This window comes from Cavia porcellus, unplaced genomic scaffold, assembly GCF_034190915.1.
Source record: "Cavia porcellus strain 051 isolate PalLab524CR breed Dunkin Hartley unplaced genomic scaffold, mCavPor4.1 scaffold_23, whole genome shotgun sequence".
Lineage (NCBI taxonomy): Eukaryota > Metazoa > Chordata > Mammalia > Rodentia > Caviidae > Cavia > Cavia porcellus.
The window spans coordinates 19,559,400-19,586,936 of record NW_026947506.1 but is presented as its reverse complement, the minus strand read 5'-3'; the positions used below and the strand labels follow the sequence as shown (position 1 = coordinate 19,586,936).

The following is a 27,537-nucleotide window of genomic DNA, read 5'->3' as shown; positions in this document are numbered from 1 at the left end:
ATCACTTTTCAGGATCAGCTGTGTTACTTGTCACCCTTGAGTATTACTCTTTCTGTATTCAGCTTTGAAATTTGATTCTATAAAGGCAGGAACTTGCTGAAGAAGGACATGAAAATCGCAAGCACTGTTTAATTTTATTAACTTTGGTGGCTTTTTCATAACTATCAATTGAAAATTGTTAGGCCGTAAATTTGTCTGATGATAAGGTTGATGCTTGCAGTGTGGTGTAATAAAAAGAGCATTTCTGCCAAAGTGAGGAAGGGTAGCTTTCTCTTTTGCTGCTGTGTGTGTGACTTTGGGCCAACCTATTCATTAGTGAAATGAATCCTTCATTTGTAGAGACCGTATTAGGACTTGCTTACCAATCAGTGATGAAACAGATGGATAAGCACTTTTTAAACCATAATATTATTTACTAATATGAGGTCATCACTGTGGCTTTGCAGTCAACATGGTTGAAAACGTGTCATCTTGTATTTAAGCGCAACTCTGTTCAATTACTATAGAGATCTTGATTCAGCCTTCTTCATCTCTCAGTATAATTAAGTCCTTTAAATGCTGCTTTCTTTAGAATTTGTTACCCTGCATGCTAAAGAATGAAGTTTCTATGTTCCTTAAAAGACTAGGGTTCTAAGACATGGCCAAAGTGAATCCTAGTTGCACATTTTCAGAAAGCCACGCGGGCTGTGCTATCATCAAGCAGGTTGCTGTTTTGGGTCAGACTGCAGTGGCCTCTGTCGTGCTTCTGTCACTGCTGCACACACAGTGGTGGTGAGCTGAATGTGGACCACAGCCGAGGAGCTCCCTTTCCTGTAGGGAAACCACTCAGCATGTGTGACTTTTCTCATAATTACAAAGAAATCGAAGTAGGAATCCAACTTCTCAGTCACACCAGCCACAGGCCATGAGCTCCATAACTGCAGATGGGCAGCGAGGATGACAGAACGCTTCTGTCTGGTGGCCCATCCTGCTGTAGCAGAAGGAAGCTGAGTGTCCTGGTGCTCAGAGGCATCCAGCACTCACATTATGTACACAATCTTTATACCATATTTCAGCTTTCCAATTGGGGTTCCCATCCGTCTACCTGGGGCTTCCTGCAGCTCATTCTTTGATTATTTGTTGACTTGATATTTTCAAATGTTCCTTTGTCTCTGTTGGTCCCCTAGGTCCTGTGTGACAGACATGAGCGAGTGCCCAGCCAACAGAAACTGTTACTGTGAGTCATTTCTGGCCTATGCCTGGGCCTGCATGAAAGAGGGCATCAGTGTGCCCAGGGAACTGCAGCAGCATTGTAGGGGTAAGAGAGGGCAAGGACCCACCTGTCAGGGGTCATGGGGCTGCCCCAGACAACACATAGGGGATCACAGGTCCAGACACGGTGCCCTCATCCCCTTGCCGAAGGGAAATCCCATTGGTGGCCCAAATAGATTGAAGTTGGTGAAACACAGGAGCTTCCCACTGGACAGGGGAGGCAGCACTTGAGAGAAAGGCTCTGTAACAATCCCAGGGTTTCCATTGTTGCCAGATTCTCTCCTCTTTGAGCTACCAACTGGATATACTTAGCACAGGCGTAGTTGTCCCTGAGGCATGGGCTATATGTGGAGCAAGGGGTTTGGGAAAGTTATAGCCCCTTAAGGCGCTTAGGATACACATGATCATTTTACAAAGAGACTGTTATTCACACCCTAGGAGAATATTCTTCCCCAACCCTACTCCTGCAGAGATAGGTTTCTATAATTGTTATGAGCAGTTTGTCCCCAGGAAAGTTAATTAACTCTATTTCCTATCTGTAAACCAGATGCCTTTTCTGCCAAGAAATGTTTCTCACAAAGTGGATGAGGGCAGGCATTGTGCTGGACACTGGGCACTGGGGTGATACTGAGTGATGGGGCCTCTGTCCCTGGGGTGCTGGCTGCCTGTGGGAGAAGCAGACAAAACCAGTAACTCAGTGATGAATGCTTACAAACTATGATAACAATGAAGATGAAAACACACATGGCGGAGCTCTAGTAAACAAATGGGAGAGGAAATGGATAGCCTTGGAGACTGTGTGAGGGGGAGAAACTGCAGAGGTGGCATGGGGGTGTTTCAGCACAGCCCTGAGTGATTAGAGGGAATAAAACTCCCAGCCTACTATATGTGTGGTATGAGTTTGTGTTCTCTAAAATCGAAGAGTGAATTTTAGGAACAATGGAAGTTAAGGAGAGAATGTATTTATTGAGAGAAATAAAGCTTCTGTCTGAGAGTCAGAAGGGGCCCTGAGTGGGTTGCCAAGGACTCTATCTTTTGTAGGAAGTTTTATAGAGTAAAATCATGAGGTAAGATGGGTCCAAGATGGGCAAAAATGGGAACTCACAAGGTGGGCGCAAGGTGAGACAGAACTGTGGTCAACTAATAAGATGAATTGCTCAGGTAACATTGATTAAATCTGGAACAAATTGGGGAGTGGTAAGTGGGCTTGCTTAACAGCAGTGACTCTTCCTGTAGGGGGTTGGGATGGTGACTTCTTACTTCTTCGAGGTGATACAGACCTATTTAGACTATCAATCCTTAGGATGTGGGTATATTTGCTTGATATTTTGTCTTAAGATGTGGCCCACAGCAGGAGGTGCCTGTTTCCTCTAAGGTCACAAGCCATTTAGTCCTCTGTGCTGGCTTCCTGGAGGGTCTAGATGTGTCTCACTGCCGGTAGTATTTCTTTTTTTTTTTTTTTAATTTTTTATTTAAGGAGAAAAGAAAAAAAAAAACAGTGAAGGGGTACAAGTTATACAGATTTACAGAAGAAAAAAATGCGCAGTAGGAAATCACTAGTTAATGGATTACATATTGCCATCTTAGAAATAATTGTTCAAGTCACAAAATTAAAGCTTGTAGAGTGGACATTCCAACAATGATACTGCAAACAGTTCTGTTCAATGATCCAATAAAACTCTGTGATATCATTTTCTATCTTATACACTTAAATATACATGCATTTATATAGTTCAGAGCACTTTCTTTTCCTCTCTTTTGTACAATGGCTATTACACATTTTGGGTTTCATTGCTCCCACGGTTCTTATTGCTTTTTTTGGAAGAGAGTAAAACCAAATGTGACATAACAGAACAGAATCGGTCAAGTCAAAAGGGTGGACATAATAGATAATATAAAAACATAATACAAGGTGATCAACAATGGTTACCATAATGCCTCCCGCTATCTCTAATAGAATTGACTATATCATTAGTTGTAATACAATTGAACAAAACAGTAAAGAACAAAACCAACAAAACCAAAACATTGGAGACATTGTAGGTCTTCAAAAGTAGATAAAAGTCAACGAGAATGGGCGTTATAATGAATCTCATTATCTTCTCAGCTGATGCCTAAACTTTCGAACCTGATACTATCCAGCAAAACAGAATAGAGGAACCTCAGTCAAAAACAAGATGGTGAGAGTAATACAGGGCTTCAAATCGAGATAATAGAAAGACAAAGTGGGTTACTATATTATATCCTGCTATTTTTTCCCTTTAATTAAACGGATAAAAATAAAAAAGTAAATAATGGAGTGGAGATTGAGAAAAAAGAGGGCATAACAGCGAAACAGGGCAGATCAAAACATAACCATTTAAGCAGAATAGTGTTTCACCACCAGATAATTCTGACCCAAAAGTAGTTACCGTATAGACTCTTTCCTTGAAGTCCTTGAGTACAACTTCGTATACTGTAGCATTAAGTATATCAAAACAATGTAAAACCATTTAAGAGAATGACAGCATTATAGAGTATTTAGAATCAACTAACAGAAAATGAACAATGTATTTCTAACTAACTCAGCTGCCCATAACAAAAGGAGCACAGGGAGGAAGGTGAGCACACTGTGTAGAAGAAGCACATTGGATACCCACAACAGAAAAACAACAGTGCTTCAGACTGGAAGGGGTCCCATGTGGCCTGGCCTGGAGGGCAAGGGACAAAGCAGCTCAGAATGAGGTCAGGCAGGCAGAAGCTGGCTGCACAGGGCTTTGTGAACCTTGGCCAAGGGTCTAACATTTATTCCAGGAGAGGCAGGAGTCCCTGATGAGCATCCAGCAGGCCTCCGTGTTTTCCAGAGATGACTCTGGCTGTCCTGTAGAGCACTTTGTCCCTAACCTTCTTGGCACCAGTGAGCTGTTTCATGGAAGACAATTGTCCATGGATGGAGGTCCTTGGGGGGTGACTGAAGGAGCACAAACTCAGATCCCCTGCATGTGAAGAAGCTGGTGCTGCCGCTGATCTGGAGACGATGTGATCAGGGGGAGCAGTGGTGACACAGGTGAAGCTTCAACCAGTTCTGTTTATCAGTTTTGCAGTTTTACAGAGATTCTTCACCAGGTGTATTATTCTAACAATAGCATGCTACACTGCTGACCATGGACCCTTCGTTTTTACTGCTTTTGTTTGGAGCAACTTCAAGTAAAAGTGGAATTGTTACTGGTATTTTGAGAGTCACTGCTCCACATTCCCATGTGTGACAAAATTCTTGATGACGAGATTGAAGGGCAGCCCCTTCCATTGTCCCCAGAAGCAGCTCAGGTGGAGAAGTCTGAGTGTCATAGATTTTCAGGATGTTTCATCAGTGTCTTCTGATGAATCCATTCATGGTTTCAGGGTCTCAGTTGTCCAGATCATGTCAGCTCTGTGTCCACAGTGATAGCGAATCAGCCAGACTCATCTACGTTGCTGTCATCATTTTCATTTTCCCTGGCCTGGCTGCGACCCTTGCTATGGTCACACATCTAATTTCTCCCTTTGTGGTTCTGCTCCACTCTTGCTCTAATTTGCCTCAAATTGATTTACTCAACACATGATTGCTTTTAACTAAAATATGTCACTCATTTCTGATACCCTTGGTAGTTTTTTCCTATGAATGTAATTTCATATATTTGAATATTTATAAAGTTACACAGAATAGTTTTATTCACAACTTAATAGCTAGAAGAACTGTTTGAGATTAATTTTTCATGCTTTTTGTAATAACTAAATAACCTTATACATTTTACTGTAGCCTTATGAATTTATATTTTGCCTTACCTGGGGATGAAAAGCTTTCATTATTATTATAGGTTATTTTGAAGTTCAGTGACCCAGGAGGTAGATCTTAGGGTCTGTTTTTATAGATGCAGGCAATTCCCAAAGCATGTGAGGTATGTAGCAAACCTGAGTGATAGTGCCTGCAAAGCAAGGGGTGGGCTGCTAGACTCTACTGGATCCTGGTCTGATATTGTTTGCCAAACTAGCTGTCACCAAGAAACATGTATGTGTCACTAGCACACAATGTAAGAGTCCTGTGATTTCTTGCCCACTAGCTGCCTAGTTATATATGTGTGTGTGATGGATGTGACCACTTTTGTGTCACATACTGAGATGAAGAAGTGTCCAGATGACATGTGTGTTAGTTACTTTTTTCATTGTGGAAACAAAATACCTGGCACTCAAAGTAGCCTGGTAGGGTTGTGCTGTAAAGAGGACTGTCACTAAGGTGCCCTGGGGTGACCTTGCCTTTGTTTTAGCTATCTGTTCCACACTCTTTCCTAATCTGCAACACAGAGAAGCTATGCACAGTTGTGGGCAGGGTTGAGAATCAGGAGACCTAGACAACTACAGCCCTGCCACCTCTGTGCTGCTAGTGAGCCACTGCTAAGGTGCCAGGGCTGCACGTGATTTCACACTTGCCATCTCGTGCATTCCCTGCTTTCCTCAGAAAGGAGGGGAAGGACAAACACACTGACTTTCCACACAAGCCTCTTGAGCTTGGCTTTGACCCTTTTCCTATTCACTCTGTGTTTTCTTCTTTGAAGAGGGTGCAGGGGGAAATGATGAAGATGGTAGATGTCAGTGGTTGTTGGCTGCTTGTGACTCACCATGGATGGCGTAACTCTTCTCAGGAAGGCTGAGCAGCCTCTCTCCAACTCATAATCACAGGCAGTTATGGAGGGAGAAGGACAAGGAGCCTCTGTGGGGCCTTTCCATCACAGATGCTTCCAGTAGATGTCTGCATGACACAGCTTATCCAGGTCTTAGCTTAATCTTGGAGCATTTCTTAAAATTCCTAATCCAGGAACAACAAGAAGTCAGAGTGGGCTGAGGGTTATTCAGACCATAGATCCAAGGAGGCAGCGGACTAATAGGTGAGGGAGGAAATCAGCTGATTCTGTCTGCGGATTCAGGGTTCAGCCCATGGCAAAGACTATCCAATGACTAGTTACAACAGAGTAGGTGAATACACCAGTGATGGTGTGACTAAGTACTCATTCAAAAGGGATTGTCTCAAAGCCAAACACCTGCAGCATTAGATGAACTGAAGTAAACATGTTCTGCCTCCCCATTTGGTGCACATAATCCAAGATAGCAGTTAGCTTCCTTCCATGGTATACAGAGACTTAAAACTTTCACTGTTGCTGCTCAATCCCTGTAGACAAAGTACTTTGATCAAGAGATTCACTAGGCATTTTGAACTCTATGAGGAACAAACATCCTTGGAAAAGGAAAAGCACAACACAGGGTCCCACCGGTGCTCTGTGTAAGAGAGCTCTGTCCTCTTTCCCCATGAAAACAAGAATTCGTGTGCATGATGATGTACTGCTCTGAATGAGGCAAAAACCCGGCTGTGACCCTGACCAGAGCAGTTTATGTTAGGGGAGAATCACCAGGACACACAGGTGGTCTGGCTGCTTACATCTGGCTGGTTCCTGAGCACTGACACCATCAGGGGGCGCTGTCCACCTGACAGAGAAAGACACTAAGCTTGACCATGTTGAAGGAAAATTTTGCTAGTATGAAACAGTTTTTTGTGTCTTTAAAACACAAAAAGGCTAGATAGGCTATGAGCGCATTTCCCTAACTGAGAAAAATAATGTGTCAAGAAATCAGCGAGTTTTTCTTGAGTAAAGAAGAAAACCTGGTGAGTGCCAGGTCTGTGCCACTGCCACAGCTGTGTGGAACACACTGAGTCTGCTCCTGTAAGTTCCTATTCACTTTGCCATTCTTTGTCACTCTGTCATTCACATGTGTCCTGACCTGACAGGTACAGGAGTGTGTGGGAGACTGCCCTGAGGGACAGACGAGTTCTGTCCTCTAAACACAGAAACAAGCACAGAGAGAGTTGATTCTAATCCTGCCCAACAAGCCTGTCTGGGACTCAGGATTTTAATCCTGGATAAGTGACAATGTTCAAGTAGCCCACAAGAAGAAGGGGAAAAAAACTAATACTGATGATTATGTAGGCCTTGAATTAGGTCTCGAGACATTTATTTCTTGAAGACAATCTGGCTTTAGAGTCTGGTTGACACCTTGGGTTTAATTAAAATAGTTAAATGACAAAACATGCATGAAAGCCATCTTTTTTCTTGCAGTTTCTTTTCAGATTCATTTTGGGCATGTTATCTGTGAAAAGGTGAATACACAGGTTAGGGATGGAAAGCTCACATTCAGGGATGAGCCTCGAGACAGGAAAATGGTGACCCAGACAGAGGGCAACAGGTCTACGGCTGGCCCACAGGCAGCATGGCAGGAGGGAAGGGGACACAGGTGTGGTGAGATGGGGCCAGACAGTGGCACACGGCTGGTCTTGGAGGGCCTCATTGTGGCCCTAAGGAGTGTGTGTCCTACTCTTTAGGACAGTGTTACTCAGAGCTTCTTTCATTATAGTGAACATGGAGAACCACATCTCAGGGTGTTTTAGGTCCTGTGCAACCACCCTAAGAGTGGAAGAAGTGACAGCAGCTTTGTCCCCCACCATCCCCACAGTTTTCCCCCAGGCTGAGGTGGGACGAGACAGGATGATCTGCTCTAGGGCAGGTCTGTGATGGGAGGGTGTGACAATGGGGTAGGTGGCTAGATCTGTGTCACCAGGATTCTAGGTCTGGAAGGAAGGTGGGACTTTGTACCCAAAAGGATCTCAGCATCTCTCACCTGTACTCTGAGGAGCTCCAGACCTGGAGAAAAGAGCTGAGACGGGCAGGAATTATGGCTTGCTGGTCGGTCAAAGGCAAGTGTCTGGCTTGAATGAACAGGTAGCAGTGAAGGAGCACTGGCGGGGAGCAGATTGGCAATGATTTCCATTGTCAGACTTTCCAGGGGGCTGTGTGTGGTGTCACTAAGCAGCCATGCTGAATGGTAGGATGAAGATTCACTCCTTCCTCAGAAAATCACTCTCCACTGTGCTTGTGATAGCCAGGGGAGGACCCACTAGCCATCACCACAGGAAGCCCATGGCAGGTTTCCTGTTGGAGAATATCAAGGAAGGGTTGCCAGCAAAAGGGACTCCTGTGGTGACTTTCAGGAGACTCAATAGGATTGGCCTATGCAAAGGTGTGTGTGTGTGTGTGTGTGTGTGTATGTGTGTGTGCACACTCAGATGGGACGGCCTGGGTGTTTAGTTGCACAGAGCATAGCAGATGTAGAGTAGCACCCGCAGCACTGTGGTATGTGGGGCAACAAGGCCCTGAGTACTGAGGGGTGTACCAGATGCACAGAAGGAACGGAAAGGATGGAGTGTGGGCCAGGGATGTTTCTGCAAGCTTTCTTGGATTCCTAGTGTGTCAAGTGCAAGCAGGGTCAGAGGACCTTTGTCCTAAGCCTCCTAGTGTCCTGTGCTACAGTGAGCCTGCATTTACTCAGTCTGTCTTCAGAGCACATGGGGAGGGGACAGAGGAGGAAGAGGCTCCCAGTTACTATTTTCTCCAGTCTTCTGGGTTCCCTGCACGGCAGCAGGATGTTCAGACCCTGCAGATGTCATCTGCTCCGGCAGAACTGAGCTATGTGCACATCACACCTGCCTCTGTGGACCTGCTCAGCTGTGAGCTGAGGGGTGGAGGATACTTAGCCTCCAAGCAGCTGGCCTTCCAGATGTCACGAGCTCTCTTCACACCTGTGGGTAAAAGGCTAATGATTCTGTGGAATGATTCTGTCACTTTCTAACCACTGTGTTTCATGACCCAGCTTAGGCCTTAAAATGACCTACGCTGCCTTCTTGTTCCAGCATCTGGAACACAGTTTCATCCGTGGTGTGCTAGTGGGCAGCCGCACTGGGAGTTTAACGAAAGGTTTGCATTAATGCGAGAGTCTCACTTTGGCTCCAGAGCATGATCCTCTTTGGTATGTCATTGTTTCCACTGTGTTCTTGCATGTCACTTACAGAATTTGATCCTGATCAGCTCCCCCTATGCAGGGTTTAAATGGGCACTGAGGGAGGAGGAGTTGCCAGCAGTGTCCCTCCCACGGGAACTGGCTGTGTGGCCTGGGAGCCTGTGGTGTGCTCTTCCCACCTGATCCTGCAAGCACTTCAGGAAGGGAGGCTTTTCAAAGAATCTTCTCTGCTTAGCATGCATTCCCTTTCTGGAAAATCACAGAAAACACCAGACAGAGGACTCGCATACAAACCCATCTACTCCTTTCACTTACCCTCAGAACTAAGTGGCTGTGACAGGAGGATGAAGGCTGAGAGAGGAGAGAAGATTGAGAGATGGGTTTGCCTGCAGTGTCTGCCTTGGGCAGGATGAGGGATAGCACAGTGTGAGCAGTTGTGTCCAGGTGGACCCACACAGCCGTCTCGGTCCTCTCACTTTCTCAGATGCGTGGGATGCGTCCTTCCAGTGGCCCATGAACACTCAGGACTGTCCCACCCTGGTCCTCACGGGTTGGCTTGCCTGTGGTAGTTACCAGTCATTCAGGGTCTGATTGTTTTACCTTCCCTTTGCTTTCGGTAGGGTGGGCCTCAGAATGGTTGAGTTGCTTTGGTTAATAAAATGGGACTGGAAAATCCTTCTAAGATTGCAGACAATCAAGCTTGATACATGGGCAGGGCCTGTGTTGGTCCCCAGATCCAGTGAATCCACTCCCTTTTGACACCAGAGAATACAGACAAAAGGGAAGTCTTTCCCATAATAATTTTCTCTGAAATTGATGCTTATTTCTTTTGGTTATACTTTGGAGAAAAACTATAAAATGTCAATGAGCAAATATGCTCTATGCATTTTAATTTTTTCATTGTGACAAATGTTGATCTAAGTAAAAATTATTTTGAAGTTTGGCAAGTTTTGTATTTCATTGGATTGAATTTCTATCTAATCTGATTTATTTATTTATTTATTTTTGTCGTTTTCCTTTTTATCAGAACCAGGGATCGAACTCACGACTGCCTGCTTGCAAGGCAGGCGCTTATGCCACTGAGCTAAATCCCCAGCCCCTAATCTGACTTATTGAATGTTAAAATTTTCATATCCAGTTGACTACAAGAGCATGTATTTTGAATACAATGTTCCAAAGTAAAGCTTATTTTCCTTGAAATTAGTTAAATGATTTATTGTTCATGTGATAACTTATTTAGACTGTTGTTTGAGAGCAATTCTACTGAAATATATGTTTAAAAATGTATGTGCTTATTATTTGTCCCATATAACTTCCATTTATTATCTTTATACAAATAATGACTTCAGCTCCATTTGCCTCTTCTCTTCCAAGCATAAGCACACTATTTTTTTCTCACTCTGCAGTGGGGGCTCAATAGGAGACAGGGGAGACTGAGACAAAGAGCACAAGTACCGTGGAAACAGCTCCATGAGAATTTTAACATCCAGGCCAAGGAAGGGATTGCTTCATAGAAGAGCTGTACAAATGTGGTTTTCTCTACATTTCTGGCAAGCAATAAAATCCAGTTCCGAGACTCTCATCATGTGAACTGCATGGCCTGATTACACTGTCTGCAAAATGTGCCTCTTATGGCCCACAGGAAAGGGGACCCCAAAAGTGAAAAGGGCTGCTGGTCTGCCATCCAGATGGGCAGCCACCGGAGGAAGGCAAAGTTCCCAGCCCTGGCCTCCTGCTGCAGTGGCTAGGCGCACGCAGGAGGTTGTGCAGGCCAGGCTGGATGCGATCCCTGGACTGTGGGAGGTGAGCAGGTGCCCGGGCTGGTTGCCACAGGCCTCCCTGCGGTGCATGAGTGAGTGGAGGAGTCCTTTCAGGGCTTGCCCTGGCCTGTCCTCACAGACCAGAGGATCCCAGTGTGTCCAGCAGAGGAGATCACCAGAGGCTAAGGTAAGGGCAACTCTCCCGCTAGGAGACACAGTCACAGTGTAGCTTCTTGAAATTTTCCCTAGAAATAAGCCTAGTTCTGTTGCGCAGCTATTCATATATGCCGTTTTTTTTACTATTTGTGCCCTTCTTCCACGTTTCTTTAGCTTTTGTCCTTTTCCAAATGGCTTTTATTCACCATCTCCCCATCCCCATTATAAATGGGCCAGCCCTCCCGGTAGCATTTTATGCTACAGTTTTTCCTGTCACTTTTTAAAAAAATGTGACTGACCTAGATTCTATTCCCTCAAGAGTCAATTTGCCAACAATCTATTTGAATTGTTTGCAGGCTTCTCAGGTTATCAGTACAAAGTATCATTTTCCCCTTATTTTTATCTTGGATTTTCCAGCATTTAACATCATTAATTAGTGGTCTAGCTTTATAGGCATTTATGGAAATGCATCTGATCAAAAGGAAAATAGAGGGGAAGTGGATTTCAGTTAACTCACAAAGGAGACACACTGTAGATTTGGTTTGGTAGATGATGTGGACTGCTTGTATCTGACACAGGCCCTTTGAAACCTCTTTTGGTTAAAGACTGCTCCTTCCTTATTAAGGTAGAATGCCTATGTCAGAGTTAATTGAAGAAAGAAGTTATTGTTCCACTTTGTCTCTCTTTTTCCCTGACCTTATTCCCTTTCTCAGAAAGAGTGGCTTCAGCTATTCCCTATAGCCATAGAAGTGGATTTTGTGTTCTTTCTTCTCGTGGTCCCCGATGGCATTTCAGATAAAGCTCACACAGTGCTTGAAACATATGTATTATTTCTAGGCAAGGATACAGCATCAAAGTGAAATCCAGTAACATCAACCTGCTGCTTATCTGAAAAATACAATTCCAGCAAGCAGTTTCCCAGCCCAAGCGTAATGCGTGCTACAGTTTGGATCTTGGATGTCTCCCAAGGAAAGGCTCCAGCTGAGTGGCACAATTTGGAGAAGGTAAAATGAGTTGGGGACTAGGAGGAAGTCCTTATGTTTTTGGTGATGTGCCCTCAAAGAGGGTTAGGGGACTCTAAGCCCTTTCTCTTCATCTGTCTTTTGCTTCCTGGAGATTACACACTCCCACTGTAGGTCCTGCTTTGCTCCAGGCCCAGCCAGTCATGGATTGGAATCCTCAAAACTATGACCCAACATAAACCTTTTCTCTTTGTAAGTTTATCGTTTCAGATATTTGTTGCAGTTAGGGAAAACCAAAGCAATACTTAAAATGTATCTGTTACTCCTAAGTAAGATGGCTTGTCTCACAGGAGGACTCTGTGTTGTTCTTAGTTTGTGTTTGTGTGCTTCCTGTATTGGAGGCTGGGAAGTCATTCTCCAGCTCTGAGGGAAAGAGGGTCATGAAGACAGGGTGTGGCCAGTTCCATGTTTCCCCTTGCACCTTTGGGTACCTGGACAATGTGAAAGAATCTCATTCTTCTGGATGTTACTCCTTTAGCATCATAAGGACATGGCAAAAAAGCAAGGCAAAACGAAACACACATTCCTATGACAATAGAAATTCACAATCCCTTCAGGAGTCCTTTGCATAGAATTTTATGTTCAATTTGACCTTTTGTTTGAGGCAGAAATTCATGAACATAAAAACGTAGTGAAATAGCTCAAGCTGCTTGTCAGATTGCAGCTTGGAAACTCAGCTTACTACAAATTGGTCTAATTAAGCTTTATTAAAATTGGTACCCCAGGGTGAGTTTTTATTCCTCATACAAAGGATGACATTGCAGGTTTCCACAGACAATATAGGCACATCAAATGCTTTCATGGGTGAATTTTCCAAACAGGGACAGCAAAAGTGCCAGGGACGGCATCCGTGGAGCACATGGGGATGTTTAACTGCTCATTGATTGCAGTTTTCATTGGAGCAAATTAAATGGAAATGAAAACAAAGCTATGCCCTCACTCTGCAGGGTGTTGGAAATCCAGGCTGCCTGGGGCAGGGTAAGGGGCTGTTGGAGGAGCTGTGAGGCTCCCGAAGACAAAGTTGCTCACTTTCTCCACCTCCCTTCTCTGACTGCCTCCCATCTCCGTTTTCTTCTTCCTTCCCTGAAATCTCAGGAGGAATCTTAATGAAGGGAAAAAGCTTCCAAAAATAATGTCCCTAGGTCAGATGGTCATGCAGACCTATGCAAGCCTTCCTGTGCACTTGGCTGCTCCTCTGCTATGAAGCGCAGTACCCACTGTAGCCAGTAGAGCATGAGGACAGTGTAGAAGAGCTGTCATCACAAGATGGGACAGATTGCAAACCGGTCCTGCTGCTGTTCATCACATCCTCCCTGGCTCCTCGTGAGGGCCAGGAAGGAGCCACAGAACAAGGGAGCCCTGGGAGATGGAGGTGCCCGGAATGGTGGAATCTGTGGAGAAGGGAGCTACCTGACACATCCAGCTCTGTAATACTGGAAGACAATTAGCCTTATGTCTTTTTTGCTCTGTGCTCTGAATCCCAGACTCATCTATATCAGACTGTTTCTTTGCCTTCTCTGTCTGAGGATCTAAGGAGTAGCCGAAACTTCCATTTATCTAAGTTAAACCTTGGTTTGGGGGAGTTCTGAGTACATTTTGGCAAGGAAACTGAATACACAAATGGAGAGCCACTGGGCAGAGTAAAATGGAAAGAGGGAAATGCTATGCAAGGTGGAATGATGTAGCTGGCTTCTGCTGTGGACACCTAGAGACTTGGGTCCAGGAGGCCTTGTAGAAGAGCTGTGCTTGGGCCAGAAGACCTTGAAGAAGAGCTGTACAGAGAGAGCCTCAGCACTGCCCACCTGTTACCTGCCCCTCCTCAGTAAAAGTTGTCTCCGTGGCCTTGACTTATTGGAAGTCCCAGACTTACATAGGTATCTGGACTGCTGACATGTGGGGCTCTCCAGGAGTCCCAGAAAGCAGCTGAGAAGCCCTTACACAGGTGGCAAGAGAAGCACTATGCACCAGAGGTCAAGGTGGACATAGCAACTACTGAAAGAAAAGACTGTCACAGAGGATGGGGAGAGTTGAGTGTCTGAGAGACATCTTGGACTCTGCACTTTCTCTTTAGCTTGCATTCCACTCAGGAGAAACTTCTGTGGGCTCTAGTTTAGTACTATGTTCTGGATCTGATCACCTCTCACTGTCCTCACAGTTGCCATTCCATTCCTAACTACTAACATCTCTAGTCAGAGTGATGAAAAGAGTTTCTTGATGAGGTCCCCTTTCCAACTTTGCATCTCTTCCTTGTTCCCCAGAGCAACCTTGCACATGTGGTGGGCAGCCAGGATGACCCTTGAATGGCTCATGCATGCATTTCCCCTTCCCAAATCCGAATGGCTTTTCATCTCACTCAGAATAAAATTTTAAATCCTTTTTAAGATCTGAGGGTTTGTTCCCTTCTTCTCTTTCTGCTATGACCTGAATGATTACATCCACTTCAAAATTCATATTAAAACTCAATAGGCAAGAATATTAAGAAGTGGAGACTCAAGACCTCAGGACTCAGGAGGTGATTAAATCTTGAGATGAGTTGATTAGAGCTTGTGAAGAGATTGTCTCTCTTTCTATGCAAAGACACATTCATTATTTGTCTCCTCTGCAAAAATTCATGGTGCTATCTTGGCAACAGAGATCGAAACTGCTGGTGTCTTGATTCAGACCTTCCAGGCTCCAGAACTGAGAAACACATTCCTGTTGTCCGTGCATTGCCTAACCTCAGGGGTTTTGTTACAGCAGCATGGACAATTTTCTGATCTCTATGAGTACCCTGCCCCCTCTCCTGTCACTGTGCCCTCTTCACTTTGTCCAGATTGCTGTTGTTCTCCCACTTCAAGGCCTTGTACCTGCGAGTCCCTCTGAACAGGGTACTTTTCCTCCAGATGTTTCTTTAGCTCAGCCCCTCACCTCACTCATATCTTTGCACAGACATCGCTAGTCAAAAATTTTTCTCTAATTCTTTTACTTGCAATACTACCTTTTCCTCCATCCATCTATTTCCTTTATTCTCATTTTTCTCTATGCCTGAAATTTTACAGCTGTCTTCATTTGCTTTTGGCCACTCCTCCCCAAGTGCTGTTTCTTACATTTAGACTAGAGAGTTTGTTTTGCAACCAGTGTGTAGCCAGTACCCAATATAGTGCTTAGCACACAGCAGACCAAAACTCTGCTCAGTGGGGATCCTCTGGAGGGGCACATGGCAAACCCATCACTTGACCCTCTCCTTTGTGTGGACACAGAGAAGACACTAGAGACAGGCAGAAGGTCTGGTAGCATGGAGTGCATCTGAAGGACGCTATACATTTGGTTGAGTTCTTCAGCCTATGTGTTGTAGTACGGGGGCCAGGAGAACAGCACAGCTGAGAACATGTAGTTATAGTGAGTTTGAATCTCAAACTGGCTCAAATCCCCAGAAGCACTTGAGAGGTGTCTTAATTCCTTATCTCGTTGCTGTGACAAAATACCTGATTCCTACAAGTTAAAAAAGGGAAGGTTAAACTTCGCTTACAGTTTGTAGAAGTTTCTGTCCTTATTCAGCTGGCTCCAAGCAAGTGGTGTGACAGAAAGGCATCACAGAGGAGAAACAGTTCATGATGTGTTAGGCAAAAGGCAGCAAGCAGCAACAGCAAGCCCACCTTCCTTCTTTTTCCTTTATATTTCAACGAGGCTATATGCCTATTGAATGGTGCCATCCACATGAAGGGCAGGGGCTCCACTAGCCACACCCAGAACAATGGTGAACACATTCAGTTATCTCACACTTAATCCCAGTATCACAAATCCTGGATCCAGCCACCTCTGAAAAGTCTTACCTATGAGTGCATGAGGAGGATCTGAGAATATGCACTTTTTCGTGCACTCCAGGAACCTGGCTAATCAGATCCAAAATGTCCGTGAGGCCCTCTGGAGGGATCCAGTCATCAGGCTTCCTCCAACAAAAATGGGCAGTTTCTTCTACGTGGGCAGCACAGGTACTTTTCTGTGACTGCATTCAATGTTTTCTCTTTTTTTTATTTAAAAAGTATAAAAACAGTATAGAATAAAAATAGGAAATTAATGCTAGTTAATATATTGTATATTGTTATTTTAAAAGTAGTTGTTCAGATTACAAGATTTAGGCATGAAAAAAACAATCAAACAATCAATTTTAATCCAATGGAAGGTAGAGGTAAAGCTCAAAGACCTATTATAGATTTTTATTGTTTGTACCAAACCACACAGTCAGGATGAGGAGGAAAGGCACACAGGCGGCTTGGTGTTAGGTTCAGCAGGAAGTTATGGACATGGCTGAGGACACTGACACCATGTGGACCAAGGCTGTGACCCCCCACAGGGAGGGGACAGTGCAGTGTGAGGGACCACTCTGCCCCCAGTGTCTGTCTTCATAGTTAATGTTTTATAGGGACACAGCCACAATCATTGCTTACGGGCTTTCTAGGGCTACTTCTATATTAAAAGGACAGAACTGAGTAGCTGTGACAGAGATAGACACTGACAATAACATTTCCTGAGCCCCGGGCTAGCAGAAAGAGCCTGACAACCCCGCTGTGTTCCTTTCATATTTGATGCAAGCAACTCTCATAAGCTCCTGCTCTTTAACTTTGTATGTGGTACACAATTTTGGATTAATTTGCATAGATTTATGTCCATCTAAAATTTCCTGGCCTAGAAGGTACTCAATTACAGATTGATTAAACAACAATAACAGGAGACTATATTAAAATGCACTGGGATTTTATATTCTCTGCTCTGTCAATCATGCAAGGTCATCGGTACAGATGAAAAAACAAGGGGCACATCTTGAAGCCTGATAGCCTTTCATGATTGTTGAGGATAAAATCAAACCTGGGTGGCACCTGGGTGCCACTGTGACATCTGGAGCACTGGTGAGAAGCAATGGCTCCTGTGTGGCCACTGTTAGTCTGGGAAATAGACACTGCCTAGAACTGCTGTTAGCATATATTATCCCACGCTTGAAGGACATGGGGGATGACTCCAAGCATATATGCATCAAGCAAAACATAAAATCAGGGTGAGGTGGAGGTGGGAGGGATTATCTGAAGCCCATTTGCCTTTCATATGAAAGTCCAGAGTCCCTTCTCTTAAAATGTTATCGTTTAGCCCTGCCTTTTCTCTTCTATATCTAAACCCTGAAAGATTCTTGTTTACATTTTTTCTATTTAAAACACCCTATGTAGTTAGTGAGGCTGTAGCAGCCAACACGGAGAGTCTAGAATGTACAGTCTCAGAAAGCTGGCTTTATATTCCCAGCTCCCTATTACTGCACAGGATGACCTTGAAAAAGTTGCATAATCTTTCTGAACCCTGCTCCGTGGACTGTAAAATGAAGACAATCCATCCCATTAAATCATTGTAAGAATTTTAACGAGACTGCATAACTCCTTCCACCACTCTCTCTTCCCTTTTATAAAAATGGTTGAACCACTTACAAATTAGATGCTTTAAAATCTGAGGCTGCTTCCATTGTCATTTGCAAGAGATGAATCATGGCAGGCTGGGTGCTGGACTTTTTTAAACTTTGCTGATATATATATATATAGCAAATATGGAGGAGTTTATCGCTTACTTCTTTTAGAACATGCTCCCACGGGTCTGAGGATGTTTAAAAAAGAATTTTATTTAAGTGCAGACAAAGATCATAGAAGGACACATACTCATGTGGAGTCAGGTGAAAGAATACTCATGTAGGCAGTGTGTCGGTGGGAATCCCTGCTTCTTTCTGTGCTTTCTCTGACTGTGTCTTCTTAGGTTGGCCTGTGCCAGGAGGCTCACAGAGAGATCAAAAGTCTCTGTTGGAGTTAATTGAAAATACTAAATAAAAGGACGAATTACATTTGTTTGCCAAACCACTTTATTTATTTTAGCACAGATTTTGTGAACTCAGGACTGATCTGGAAACCTCTGGGTGGATTTCAGCCTTCTTTGGGTTGGGTGATAGTGTCACCATCTGCTGATTCCCAACCCCTTCCAGATGAGCCAAGAGTGGGCATCGAGGGGAAGGAAGTTTCCCGATCCATGCAGGTGGTGGAGGCAAGAATTAGGAATTAAGTCATTCGCTGACTCAGGTGACCCAGCCACCTGGAAATCCCAGAGTACAATCATGAGGAAGAGACATTCTGAGTTCCAGCCTCCCTCTTTTTAACCACAAGAGGACAGGTGAAGAAAGATGAATCCACCTACAAGCAGGCACAACTTTGGAACCTGAGGATGTTCACCAAACCTACAAAATGGAGACCAAAGTGGAAATAGGAAGTGCTGGACCCACTGGACACAGGAACACAGCCGCTGGTGAGGAAGGGAATAAATGAAACAAACAAACAAACAAACAAACAAACAAACAAACAAACAAATCTGGCACCTGCTCTGCATTCCTCACTACCCTGCTAGCTGGAGGAAAGAACGGGGTTGCTCAGTGAAGCAGCATCATCTCATAGCTCAGTGCACCATGTTCCTGTTGAAGGAGCAGGGCTCAGAGCGCAGGGCTGCAGGGCTGCCGAAGTTAATTTTTCATCAGATTTCACTGGAACAGAGCAGTGATCTTTCTGTCTTGCTGTTCCTCCTTGGTCCAGGCCAGAGAGAGAAGGCAGCGTGTCTTAGGACTCTTTAGCCTGTTCCCTTTGTCATGTTGGGGTTGTTACTATCACCAGCTTCCTGTACAGATCATGTTAGGTAAAAAAAAAAAAAAAAAGCCCAGGGAACTCTTCAGGGTGTCACCCCTCCATTCCAAGCAAACCTGCCTGTCTGCTTTCTTATCTCCATATTTTAAAATTTTCTTGCTGTTTTACATTTGTGCCTGGATTTTCTAGTACTTTCATAGTTCTATTTTTAAATTGTTTTACCTTCTTGGAATCTATTCTTGTTTGTGCAGTTGCTGAACCGTTGTTTTGACAAATGTCAGATCAACATATCAAGAACCATAAAAGATCCTTTTGCCCGCTGCTTACAACTGCACTGTTTTGTAGATATGTTTGAAGATAGAATCTATTTTTATAAATGAGGAAATTGACTCTAGAGTGATGAGCTGAACTTCCACTTTCCTTGATGTCTGTCACAACATTCACCAGATAAATTCTTTAGGTTTGAAAATAGAATTTCCTGTTTATAATGTGTTATATGCTCCTTGCTTTAGAGGCACTAGCTCATTCAGTTCTTTCAATAACTCTGGGCAGTAATATTTTTAACAAAAATTTTTAATTACTTTATCTGGGTTGCATGCTAATTAATACCTGAACTGGGATCATAATTTAAATATTCTGACTTCCACTGTAATTTTCCTTCTTTATGTGTTCATTAAAGAATCAGAAAAAGTTGCCTCTCCAGATTAGTGATTGTTTAGAATGTGCTGAAATTAGATAAATGTGGCTCTGTTACTGTTTATCTCTCACTAGGGACATAGACAAAGATATATATTTGGCATCCTTTAGTAATATACTTGTCACGGTGAATTTTTAAAACATAACTTGGCTGTTCTCCTTCTGTGGCAGTAAGGAGCTGGGCACATGGAGATCCCAAATCATGGGGATAAAAACAAAAAGAAGTTAAAAGAACAATCCCTGAGATATTATTAACTTTTCCCTTTATTGCACAGTATTGTGATTGCCTCAAATGGTCGTAGTTCTAAGGAGGAGAAATATTGCCCCTTCCTCTTTTGCCAAATAAAGTGCCTCTCATTTTCCTGCAGGAATTCCCTTTCTGATGGAGCAGGGGTCTCTGATGCCTGAGGTCCTAGGTTCCAACATCAGCTCAAGAAAATCTAATCATCACCTTTCTGAAACAGATAACTGAACATAGAGAAAGGTTGAATATAAATAAATAATTAAGATAAAAAGGAAGTAAGAAGAGATTAAAGTCTGAAATGGTGGAAGAATTTCCACACATCCTGGAGCAAGAGTGAGGGGGACGCAGGAAACAGGAGCCAGTGTCCCTGTGCTCGGGCATGTGAAATAGTCCTCAAAGGCAACACAGCAAATGTGACAGGGGACCAGGAAGTGGAAGGAGCAGCAGGGAGGGTCATAGCCAGAGCTGAAGAGAAATTTGTTATGTGTTATTTAAATGGACCAATCCTTGAGAGCAATGTGATCACTGCAAACATGGGCTAATAAAAGAATTTTAAAAGACGAAAAAGGAAAAAAAAAAAAAAAAGGACACTGAGACAATAGGATAGCTAGAGTTTGAGGAGTGAAGAAAGCCAGAAGAGAAGGTCCTGTGAACTCTGAGGTATGAGCTGCATCTACAGAACTGGCTAGAACTTGGGTTAGGAGGGTGCTGCTTGGTATGGATTCGCCCCTAACTGGACAGAAAGGAATCTCCCAAATGAGTGATTGGAACAAATGTGCAGAAATGTGGACAGTAAAGATTATTTTAATGAACTCTCAGATTGAAATGATGCATATGCCATTAAGAACTCAAGGACAGGTGTCTTTATTATAAAGTGTCAAAGAAGTTGACTAAATAGTGTTTCTTATACAGTTTGTGGGAAGTAGAATGTGGGAGCGATAAAATTGGGTATTTAGCTGGACCTATATGTAAGCAAAGTGTTGGAAGAGTGAATTGATTTCCATAAAATGGAGGAAGACTAAATGATTTAAGGTGGAGTTGTTAATAGGAAGCAGAATCTAAATTTGAGGACAATTCTCAGCCCACTGAGGAATGGAAAAGCACCAAGTGTGTGACCCTCTGGTAAGAGATTGGTGCAAACCAGCCATATGAGCAGAAGTCAGGATTGTGCAGATCATGAAGAGATGGCTGGGCAGGGCCTTCAGAGCTCACAGGCCTGCCTGTCTCTGGTGCTGGCCTCTGGGAGGCAGAACAGTGTCAGAGGGCCGATGGGTATCTGCAGGACCTTACCACCTTACCAGGTGCTGACCTAAGACTCTGACCCCTGCACTCCGTTGTGAACCTTGGGTGAAAAGAGCATGATGTGTAATGTGCCCACAAAGCTGCGGGTGTGTGGCAGCCTTCCTTTAGATTTCAGAGGATGCCACAGTGAACTTCAGGCCTCAACCCAAAAATTGCCATGGTCTCTGAGGAGAGTTCCTTCTGGGGCAATGCACAATATGGCCAGGGAGGTCCCTTTGCCCTTGTGACCACAGACTGGCACACCCATGGACAGGAGCGTGGGTCCACTGGGAACCTTGGGCATGTAGCTCTGGCATGGGACCTCCAAGGAGGTGGGGCTGCTACAGAAGGCCATTGTGGGTGTGGGGCCACTGCCCCCAAGGCCTGGAAGGCAGAGCATCCAGCTTTAGGAGTTCATTCCTGCAGTAGTTTAATCTTTTAAAGGACCTGTTATCCCATTCTATCTTCTTTATCTCTTTTGTAATGGAAATGTCTAGCCTGTGCTGAACTCATCTTTATATTGTAGAAGCTCCCAAAATGTTTAGTTCTATAAACAATTTAGTTCAAAACAATTCTCCTCAGGGTCCATCAGACCTCAGGTCTCACCCATATCTTATATAAATAATATTTAGCTAAGACTCTGAACATTAAACTTTAGGGTTGACTCTGGAACAAGTCAAGATTTTAGAGCAATTAGGATGGGGTATTTTGCATGTGAGACAGAAATGAATTTTGGGGGCCAGAGGTAAAGTGTTATCATCTGAGTGTTTATGTTACCCTCATTCATACCTCAAACTTGAATCACCACTCTGATGACATTAGAAGGCGGGAACTTAGGAGGTTGACTAGGTCATGGAACTCTCACAAATGTGAGTTTCACCTTGTAGAAGAAACACTAGACAGCCACCTTGCCCCTTGCACCACATAAGCACATATGGAGAGAAGGTGCTGTTCTACAAACTAGGAGTGAATCTTAACCACCAAATCTGCTAGTGACTTTGACTTGGATTTCCAGTGTCCAGGATGGGGAAAGCAAGTTTCTGTCACGTATAAGTCATCCAATTTACAACATTTTTTGTAACTGGCCAAATGGGCCAGATTACTCTTCCAGCTGTAAAGTGATAGAGAAAGTTTGGCACTGCTATTCTGAGTCTTGAGGACCTGAAGCGATACCCACAAGCATTCATACATGGCACAACTTCCCTCATTCTTGGATTGGCCTCTATCTTTCCTCCATACCAGCTGCACTAACTGCTTCCCCCAACATAGGTGAGCTACCCTCCAGTCTGACCAGTGATCTTTCCTAAGCGCAGAAGCCTTGCACTCCATGTCATGCTTTGCTTATTTTAATAACACTATGACATCAAGTGAAGAAAAGTCCTTTAAGTAAGAGAGGCTGTATAATCAGGGAAGGACAACTAGGGATCCTCCACAATAGAAGTATAGTTTAAGGATGTTTGAGTAGCATAATCTAGAACATCCCAACTCACTAATCCTCCAGGTATGAATTTACAGTGATTAAATCATTTGAAAATTTAATCAGATAAAATTACCTTTGAAACTACTCAATAAAGACACAAATAGTAGGTGATATTCTTGGAGGTAGAAAACACAGCAGTTGTACACAGGCAAACCTTCATCACTATCCCGAGAATTTCAACAATGGACAAGTTACATTTTCATAAATTTCTTCCTTGTACCACTAGAAACATAATTATCAAGACCTGAGGCAAAATGATGGCCTATAAGAATTTAAAACAGTGTGCAGTGTTAAGTTCCTGACTTTTTTTAGGCCTCAGTAGCTATTTGCCTTTGGGTAAGTAGCTTAGGTGAAGCCTGTTTTTCTTAAGTAATAGGAATAATGAGACCAAATCTTACTGGAGTTATTGATTTAAAATTTGGGTAAATTACTTAGCATAGTGGCCAGCACATGGCATTCTGCATTAATTAAGTAATAGTAATAGTATTCTTATTATAGGTCATCAATATCTACCTAATTCAAGAGTGAATCTTAATCACCAAATCTGCTGGTGACTTTGACTTGGATTTCATAATATTAAAAATGTTTAAAAAAAAAGACAGTAAAACAACTTGTGTAGAGTTTGCCACCTGTTGGGAGCCGCGGCCGAGCCCGGTCGCCTTACTTGGCGGACGTGAGGCCTGTAGGAAAGAGCAAAGCCTGAGCTAGATTACCCCTCCCATCGAGTGTGCTAAGATGGCGCTTATCTCCTGCTTCCTGCTTGGTAAACAACCCGCCCTGTAAGATCTCCTGCTTCCTGCTTGGTAAACAACCCGCCCTGTAAGATCTCCTGCTTCACAACCCGCCCTGTAAGATAGTCTGCCTAGCAACAACTGATGTTAGCCAATCAGCCCGCATCGCGCGCTTTGAACTGATTGGCCACTGTAACCCTATAAAAGTGAGTGCCTCTCCCGCCACGAAAAAAGGAAGCAGAAGAAGCACGCAAGGAGCCGTGGGGAGCGGACCAACAGAGGCTTCGGCCGGGAGGATTCCCGGGGCAGGCTGTACGGAGAAGGAAAATAAAAGAAAAGGTTGTCCACTGCCAGACTTTGTTGTGTGTCCTTCCTGCCGGCCGGGAGTGACACAGACATCTGGTGGCCCGTACGGGGAACTGATCACCCCCGAGACGTGGCAGTGGACAACGCTCCAACGCAGAGCTGCAAGACAGGTGAGTAGAGGATAAACCTGGGCCCTGGGTGGCGCGCACCTACAGGGTTTGTAGACTCCTCTCAGGCTCACGCGTAAGTGGCGGATTCCTTGGGCCTCACGCGGTGAGTAACATGTTAAAAAATGGGAAACATGCTAGGTAGCGGCACTAAGAGTGAGGGTGGTTGCGGGGAAAGCTCTCAAGAGCTTACAAAAGTACGCAGGGTATTTGAGCAGGCCCAGTCAGGGAGCTCCCGAGAGGGGTCCGTCAAGGGGAACAAAGATGCTAAGGAGGAGGACGGGGCTCAAGCCTCAGAGTCGTCTGACTCCGAGGACGAGGGAAGGTTGAATGGTGAGGAGGCCAAAGAGACCAGCTGTCAGGGGCCTAAGTCGCTTGATGGGGAGACGCAAGGCTCTTTCGCTGCGTTGCACCGCGAATTGCGCTCCGCTCAGCTAGGCTTACGAAAAAGCAGAGAGCTTCTGAGCGCCCCCTGGCAGGGGAGGGAGACAGAACCTTCTGCTCCGCCCTGGAACTCGTTCCCGGAAGCGGTCCCTCGCCACGATGCCGCCGCATGGGAACTCCCCCCTCTTCCGTCAGTACAGGAAATAACGCACAGGCCGCCATTTTCTGTTCAGCCACGGCCGCCATCTTATGATGCTCCGCCGCCGGCGGGACGTTATTTCCACAGACAGCTGTGGCATGGGGGTCGTGTGTCTAATGAAGACCACCCGTTCCCAGGGATAGATAGCGGCCCCTATGGGATATATCCTGTACAGATGGCCATGGCTCAGGGACGTAATGTGTGGGAACCCTTTGAAATAAAGCAGATTAGAGAACTTAAAAATGCAGTTACAACCTTTGGGCCGACTGCGCCTTACACCATTGCCATGCTGGACAACCTGTCTTTTGGGCCCCTCACCCCCGCGGACTGGACTCAGCTGGCAAAGGCGTGTCTGCCCTCGGGTAGTTACCTGGATTGGCGAGCCTGGTACGCCGAGTTCGCTGCCGAACAGGCGGAAAGAAACGCTAACCGAGGGAACCGGGGGTGGAATAGAGACATGCTTATGGGGGAAGGCCAACACGCTGATGATCAGACTCAGTTCCCTGGTGCAGTTTATGAGCAGATCAATACCATTGGGCTTCCCGCCTGGAAGCAGGTGAGTGGTGCCGGAACGGCATCCTTGTGCCTTTCTAAAATAGTCCAGGGCACAACAGAGCCATTCGTTGATTTTGTGGCTCGGATGCAAGATGCCGCCGATAAGATCTTTTCCGATAGGGAAGTGGCTCAACCGCTGGTTAGGCAGTTGATTTTCAAACAATGCACAAAGGAATGTAAGGCAGCAATAGCCCCACATAAGAATAAGGATCTTAACGCCTGGATCAGAATATGCAGAGAAATAGGGGGGCCGCTTTCTAATTCGGGAGTTGCAGCTCTTCTGGCTGCGGCAGTGCAACAAAGGGGACCTCGCGGGCCTAGAGAGGAACATAAAGCCAAGGGGTGCTTCAGCTGCGGGGACCCAGGACACATTAAACGCAACTGCCCAAATAATGCAGACGCCAAGCCTCGCCTTAAAAATGAAGGATCGTATAACGTCTGCGGGAGATGCAGAAAGGGCCCACATAAGGCAGAGGATTGCAGATCAGTCTATGATGCTCAAGGAAATCGTATTTGTGGTCGAGGACAGGATAGCACAGCTCCTGCTGCTCCCCAGCCTCCATAAGAGGTTCCAGTACTCCACATGACTCTTGACAAGAGGCCCATGCTTTTGCTTAAGATCAATGGCAGACAATTAAAACATGGTATCCCATACAATCCCCAAGGTCAAGGAATCATTGAGAGGGCTCATAGAAGCCTCAAAGAAATTTTACAAAAACAAAAAGGGGGAGTAGGCCAAGGCCTGGCCCCAAAGGCACGATTATCCATGGCACTATTCACACACAATTTTTTAAATTTAAATAATGATAATTGCTCCCCAGCTATGGAGCACTGCAACCCTTCCCCCAACCATAAAGGGTGGGTTAAATGGAAAGATGTCCTAACAGGACAATGGATGGGCCCGGATCCGGTAATCAGCTGGAACCGAGGCGCGGTTTGTGTTTTCCCACAGGAACCGGGATGAGAACCACTGTGGGTACCGGAGAGACTGACACGGGCAACAAAGCCCTCGACTGAAGATCAGACCTGCCCTACCGGAGATCCATCACAGACCAACCAACAAGATGAATAGAAATAGCGGTAGCCCAAAATGGACAAAAAGATCCTCAGGCATATGCATGGCTCGCTCGCCTAGCCTACGACCGAGTCTAGGGGCGGTGAGCTTCCCACACTCCTCCTCTAAAAAATTATGACATAGCTGGGTAGGAGAGTCAATGACGGGTAAGAGCGTACTCCCCCGGTGCGACTCAACCTAAGCCAGGCCCTACCCCATCCTGCACGTAAGCCGCTGGACTGTTAGATGCTGCCCAGGTCTAAATTTCTCTCCGAGGGGATTTCTTTACGGAGAGGAAATGAGTGCAAGCTTGTGTGCATCCAGGTTCCGTCCAGTTTGTGCCTGGCCCTAGAAAAAGGACGAGGGCCTCAGGGCCTTGGCAGACCATGGGACGGCCGACCAGGGTCTAAGCCAAGGACCTACGGTGGGCCTACGCATAGGGCATAAGCCTCTGCACCCAGTCCAGGAAGGGCTACGATGCGCACATTCATAAAAAATAAAAAAGGGGGAGATGTTGGGAGCCACGGCCGAGCCCGGTCGCCTTACTTGGCGGACGTGAGGCCTGTAGGAAAGAGCAAAGCCTGAGCTAGATTACCCCTCCCATCGAGTGTGCTAAGATGGCGCTTATCTCCTGCTTCCTGCTTGGTAAACAACCCGCCCTGTAAGATCCCCTGCTTCCTGCTTGGTAAACAACCCGCCCTGTAAGATCTCCTGCTTCCTGCTTGGTAAACAACCCGCCCTGTAAGATCTCCTGCTTCACAACCCGCCCTGTAAGATAGTCTGCCTAGCAACAACTGATGTTAGCCAATCAGCCCGCATCGCGCGCTTTGAACTGATTGGCCACTGTAACCCTATAAAAGTGAGTGCCTCTCCCGCCAAAAAAAAAGAAGAAGCAGAAGAAGCACGCAAGGAGCCGCGGAGAGCGGACCGGTAGAGGCTTCGGGACAGACTGTAGGGAGAAGCACGCAAGGAGCCGCGGGGAGCGGACCAACAGAGGCTTCGGCCGGGAGGATTCCCGGGGCAGGCTGTACGGAGAAGGAAAATAAAAGAAAAGGTTGTCCACTGCCAGACTTTGTTGTGTGTCCTTCCTGCCGGCCGGGAGTGACACCGACAGCCACCAATATGAGGAAGTGGATTTCTGCTTCCAAGGAAGTCAGCTGGAAAGATAGCAAAGTCCCTCCACATAGACAGGAGGTCAGTGTTGGAGTTTTTATTATGGGAGACTCTACTCCTGCAGCCACTATAGATGAGTGATCTTTTCTTAGCCAACTCCCCTGTCTCTGTGACTGCCTCTGTGCTTGCAGCTGCTGCAGACCTCTGTGCTTAAAAAGACCACTCCCAATAAGCACACTTCTTCCTTTGACAAGACTTGTGGGGCTCTGTGCCTACAACATGCTTCCCCTCCAGAGGGAATCTCTGTGGTTATGGCCTGAGTGGCTCTCAAATGATTTACCACATTGTATTTAAAGGGAAACTATCCATAAAATTCAAATTTGGAATGCTGAACGCAGTTAGATACTTTCAGTTTTAGGAGAAATCAGAAAACAGATGAGTCCAGAAAATAACTGAATGTACTATTCAACTCTCCTCTGTCCGATAATATCACACTGGGAAATCAACCCAGAGATAATTCTGTGTTACTTTATGTGGATTTGCATGTGTATTTTGGACATGGGTTGTCATATAAGACAGACATTATTACTGTACTTACTAGCTATGCCACTTTTGGAAGTTACTGAACTTCTCTAAATCT

At 45.1% G+C, this 27,537-nt stretch overlaps 1 protein-coding gene across 1 annotated transcript; it reads left to right on the top strand.

Moving 5' to 3' along the window:
* The first annotated feature begins 10,919 nt into the window (after nt 1-10,919).
* On the top strand, nt 10,920-26,852 carry LOC134472455 (endogenous retrovirus group K member 5 Gag polyprotein-like). The gene is made up of 2 exons (XM_063233861.1): nt 10,920-11,058; nt 11,865-26,852. The coding sequence occupies exon 2, from the start codon at nt 23,718-23,720 to the stop codon at nt 25,293-25,295; it is 1,578 nt and encodes a 525-aa protein (XP_063089931.1). The 5' UTR covers nt 10,920-11,058; nt 11,865-23,717; the 3' UTR covers nt 25,296-26,852.
* The last annotated feature ends 685 nt before the right edge of the window (nt 26,853-27,537 follow it).

What these genes read in the sequence shown, in the direction of transcription:
- LOC134472455 (XM_063233861.1), top strand. Translation starts at nt 23,718, where the DNA reads ATGGGAAACATGCTAGGTAGCGGCACTAAGAGTGAGGGTGGTTGCGGG.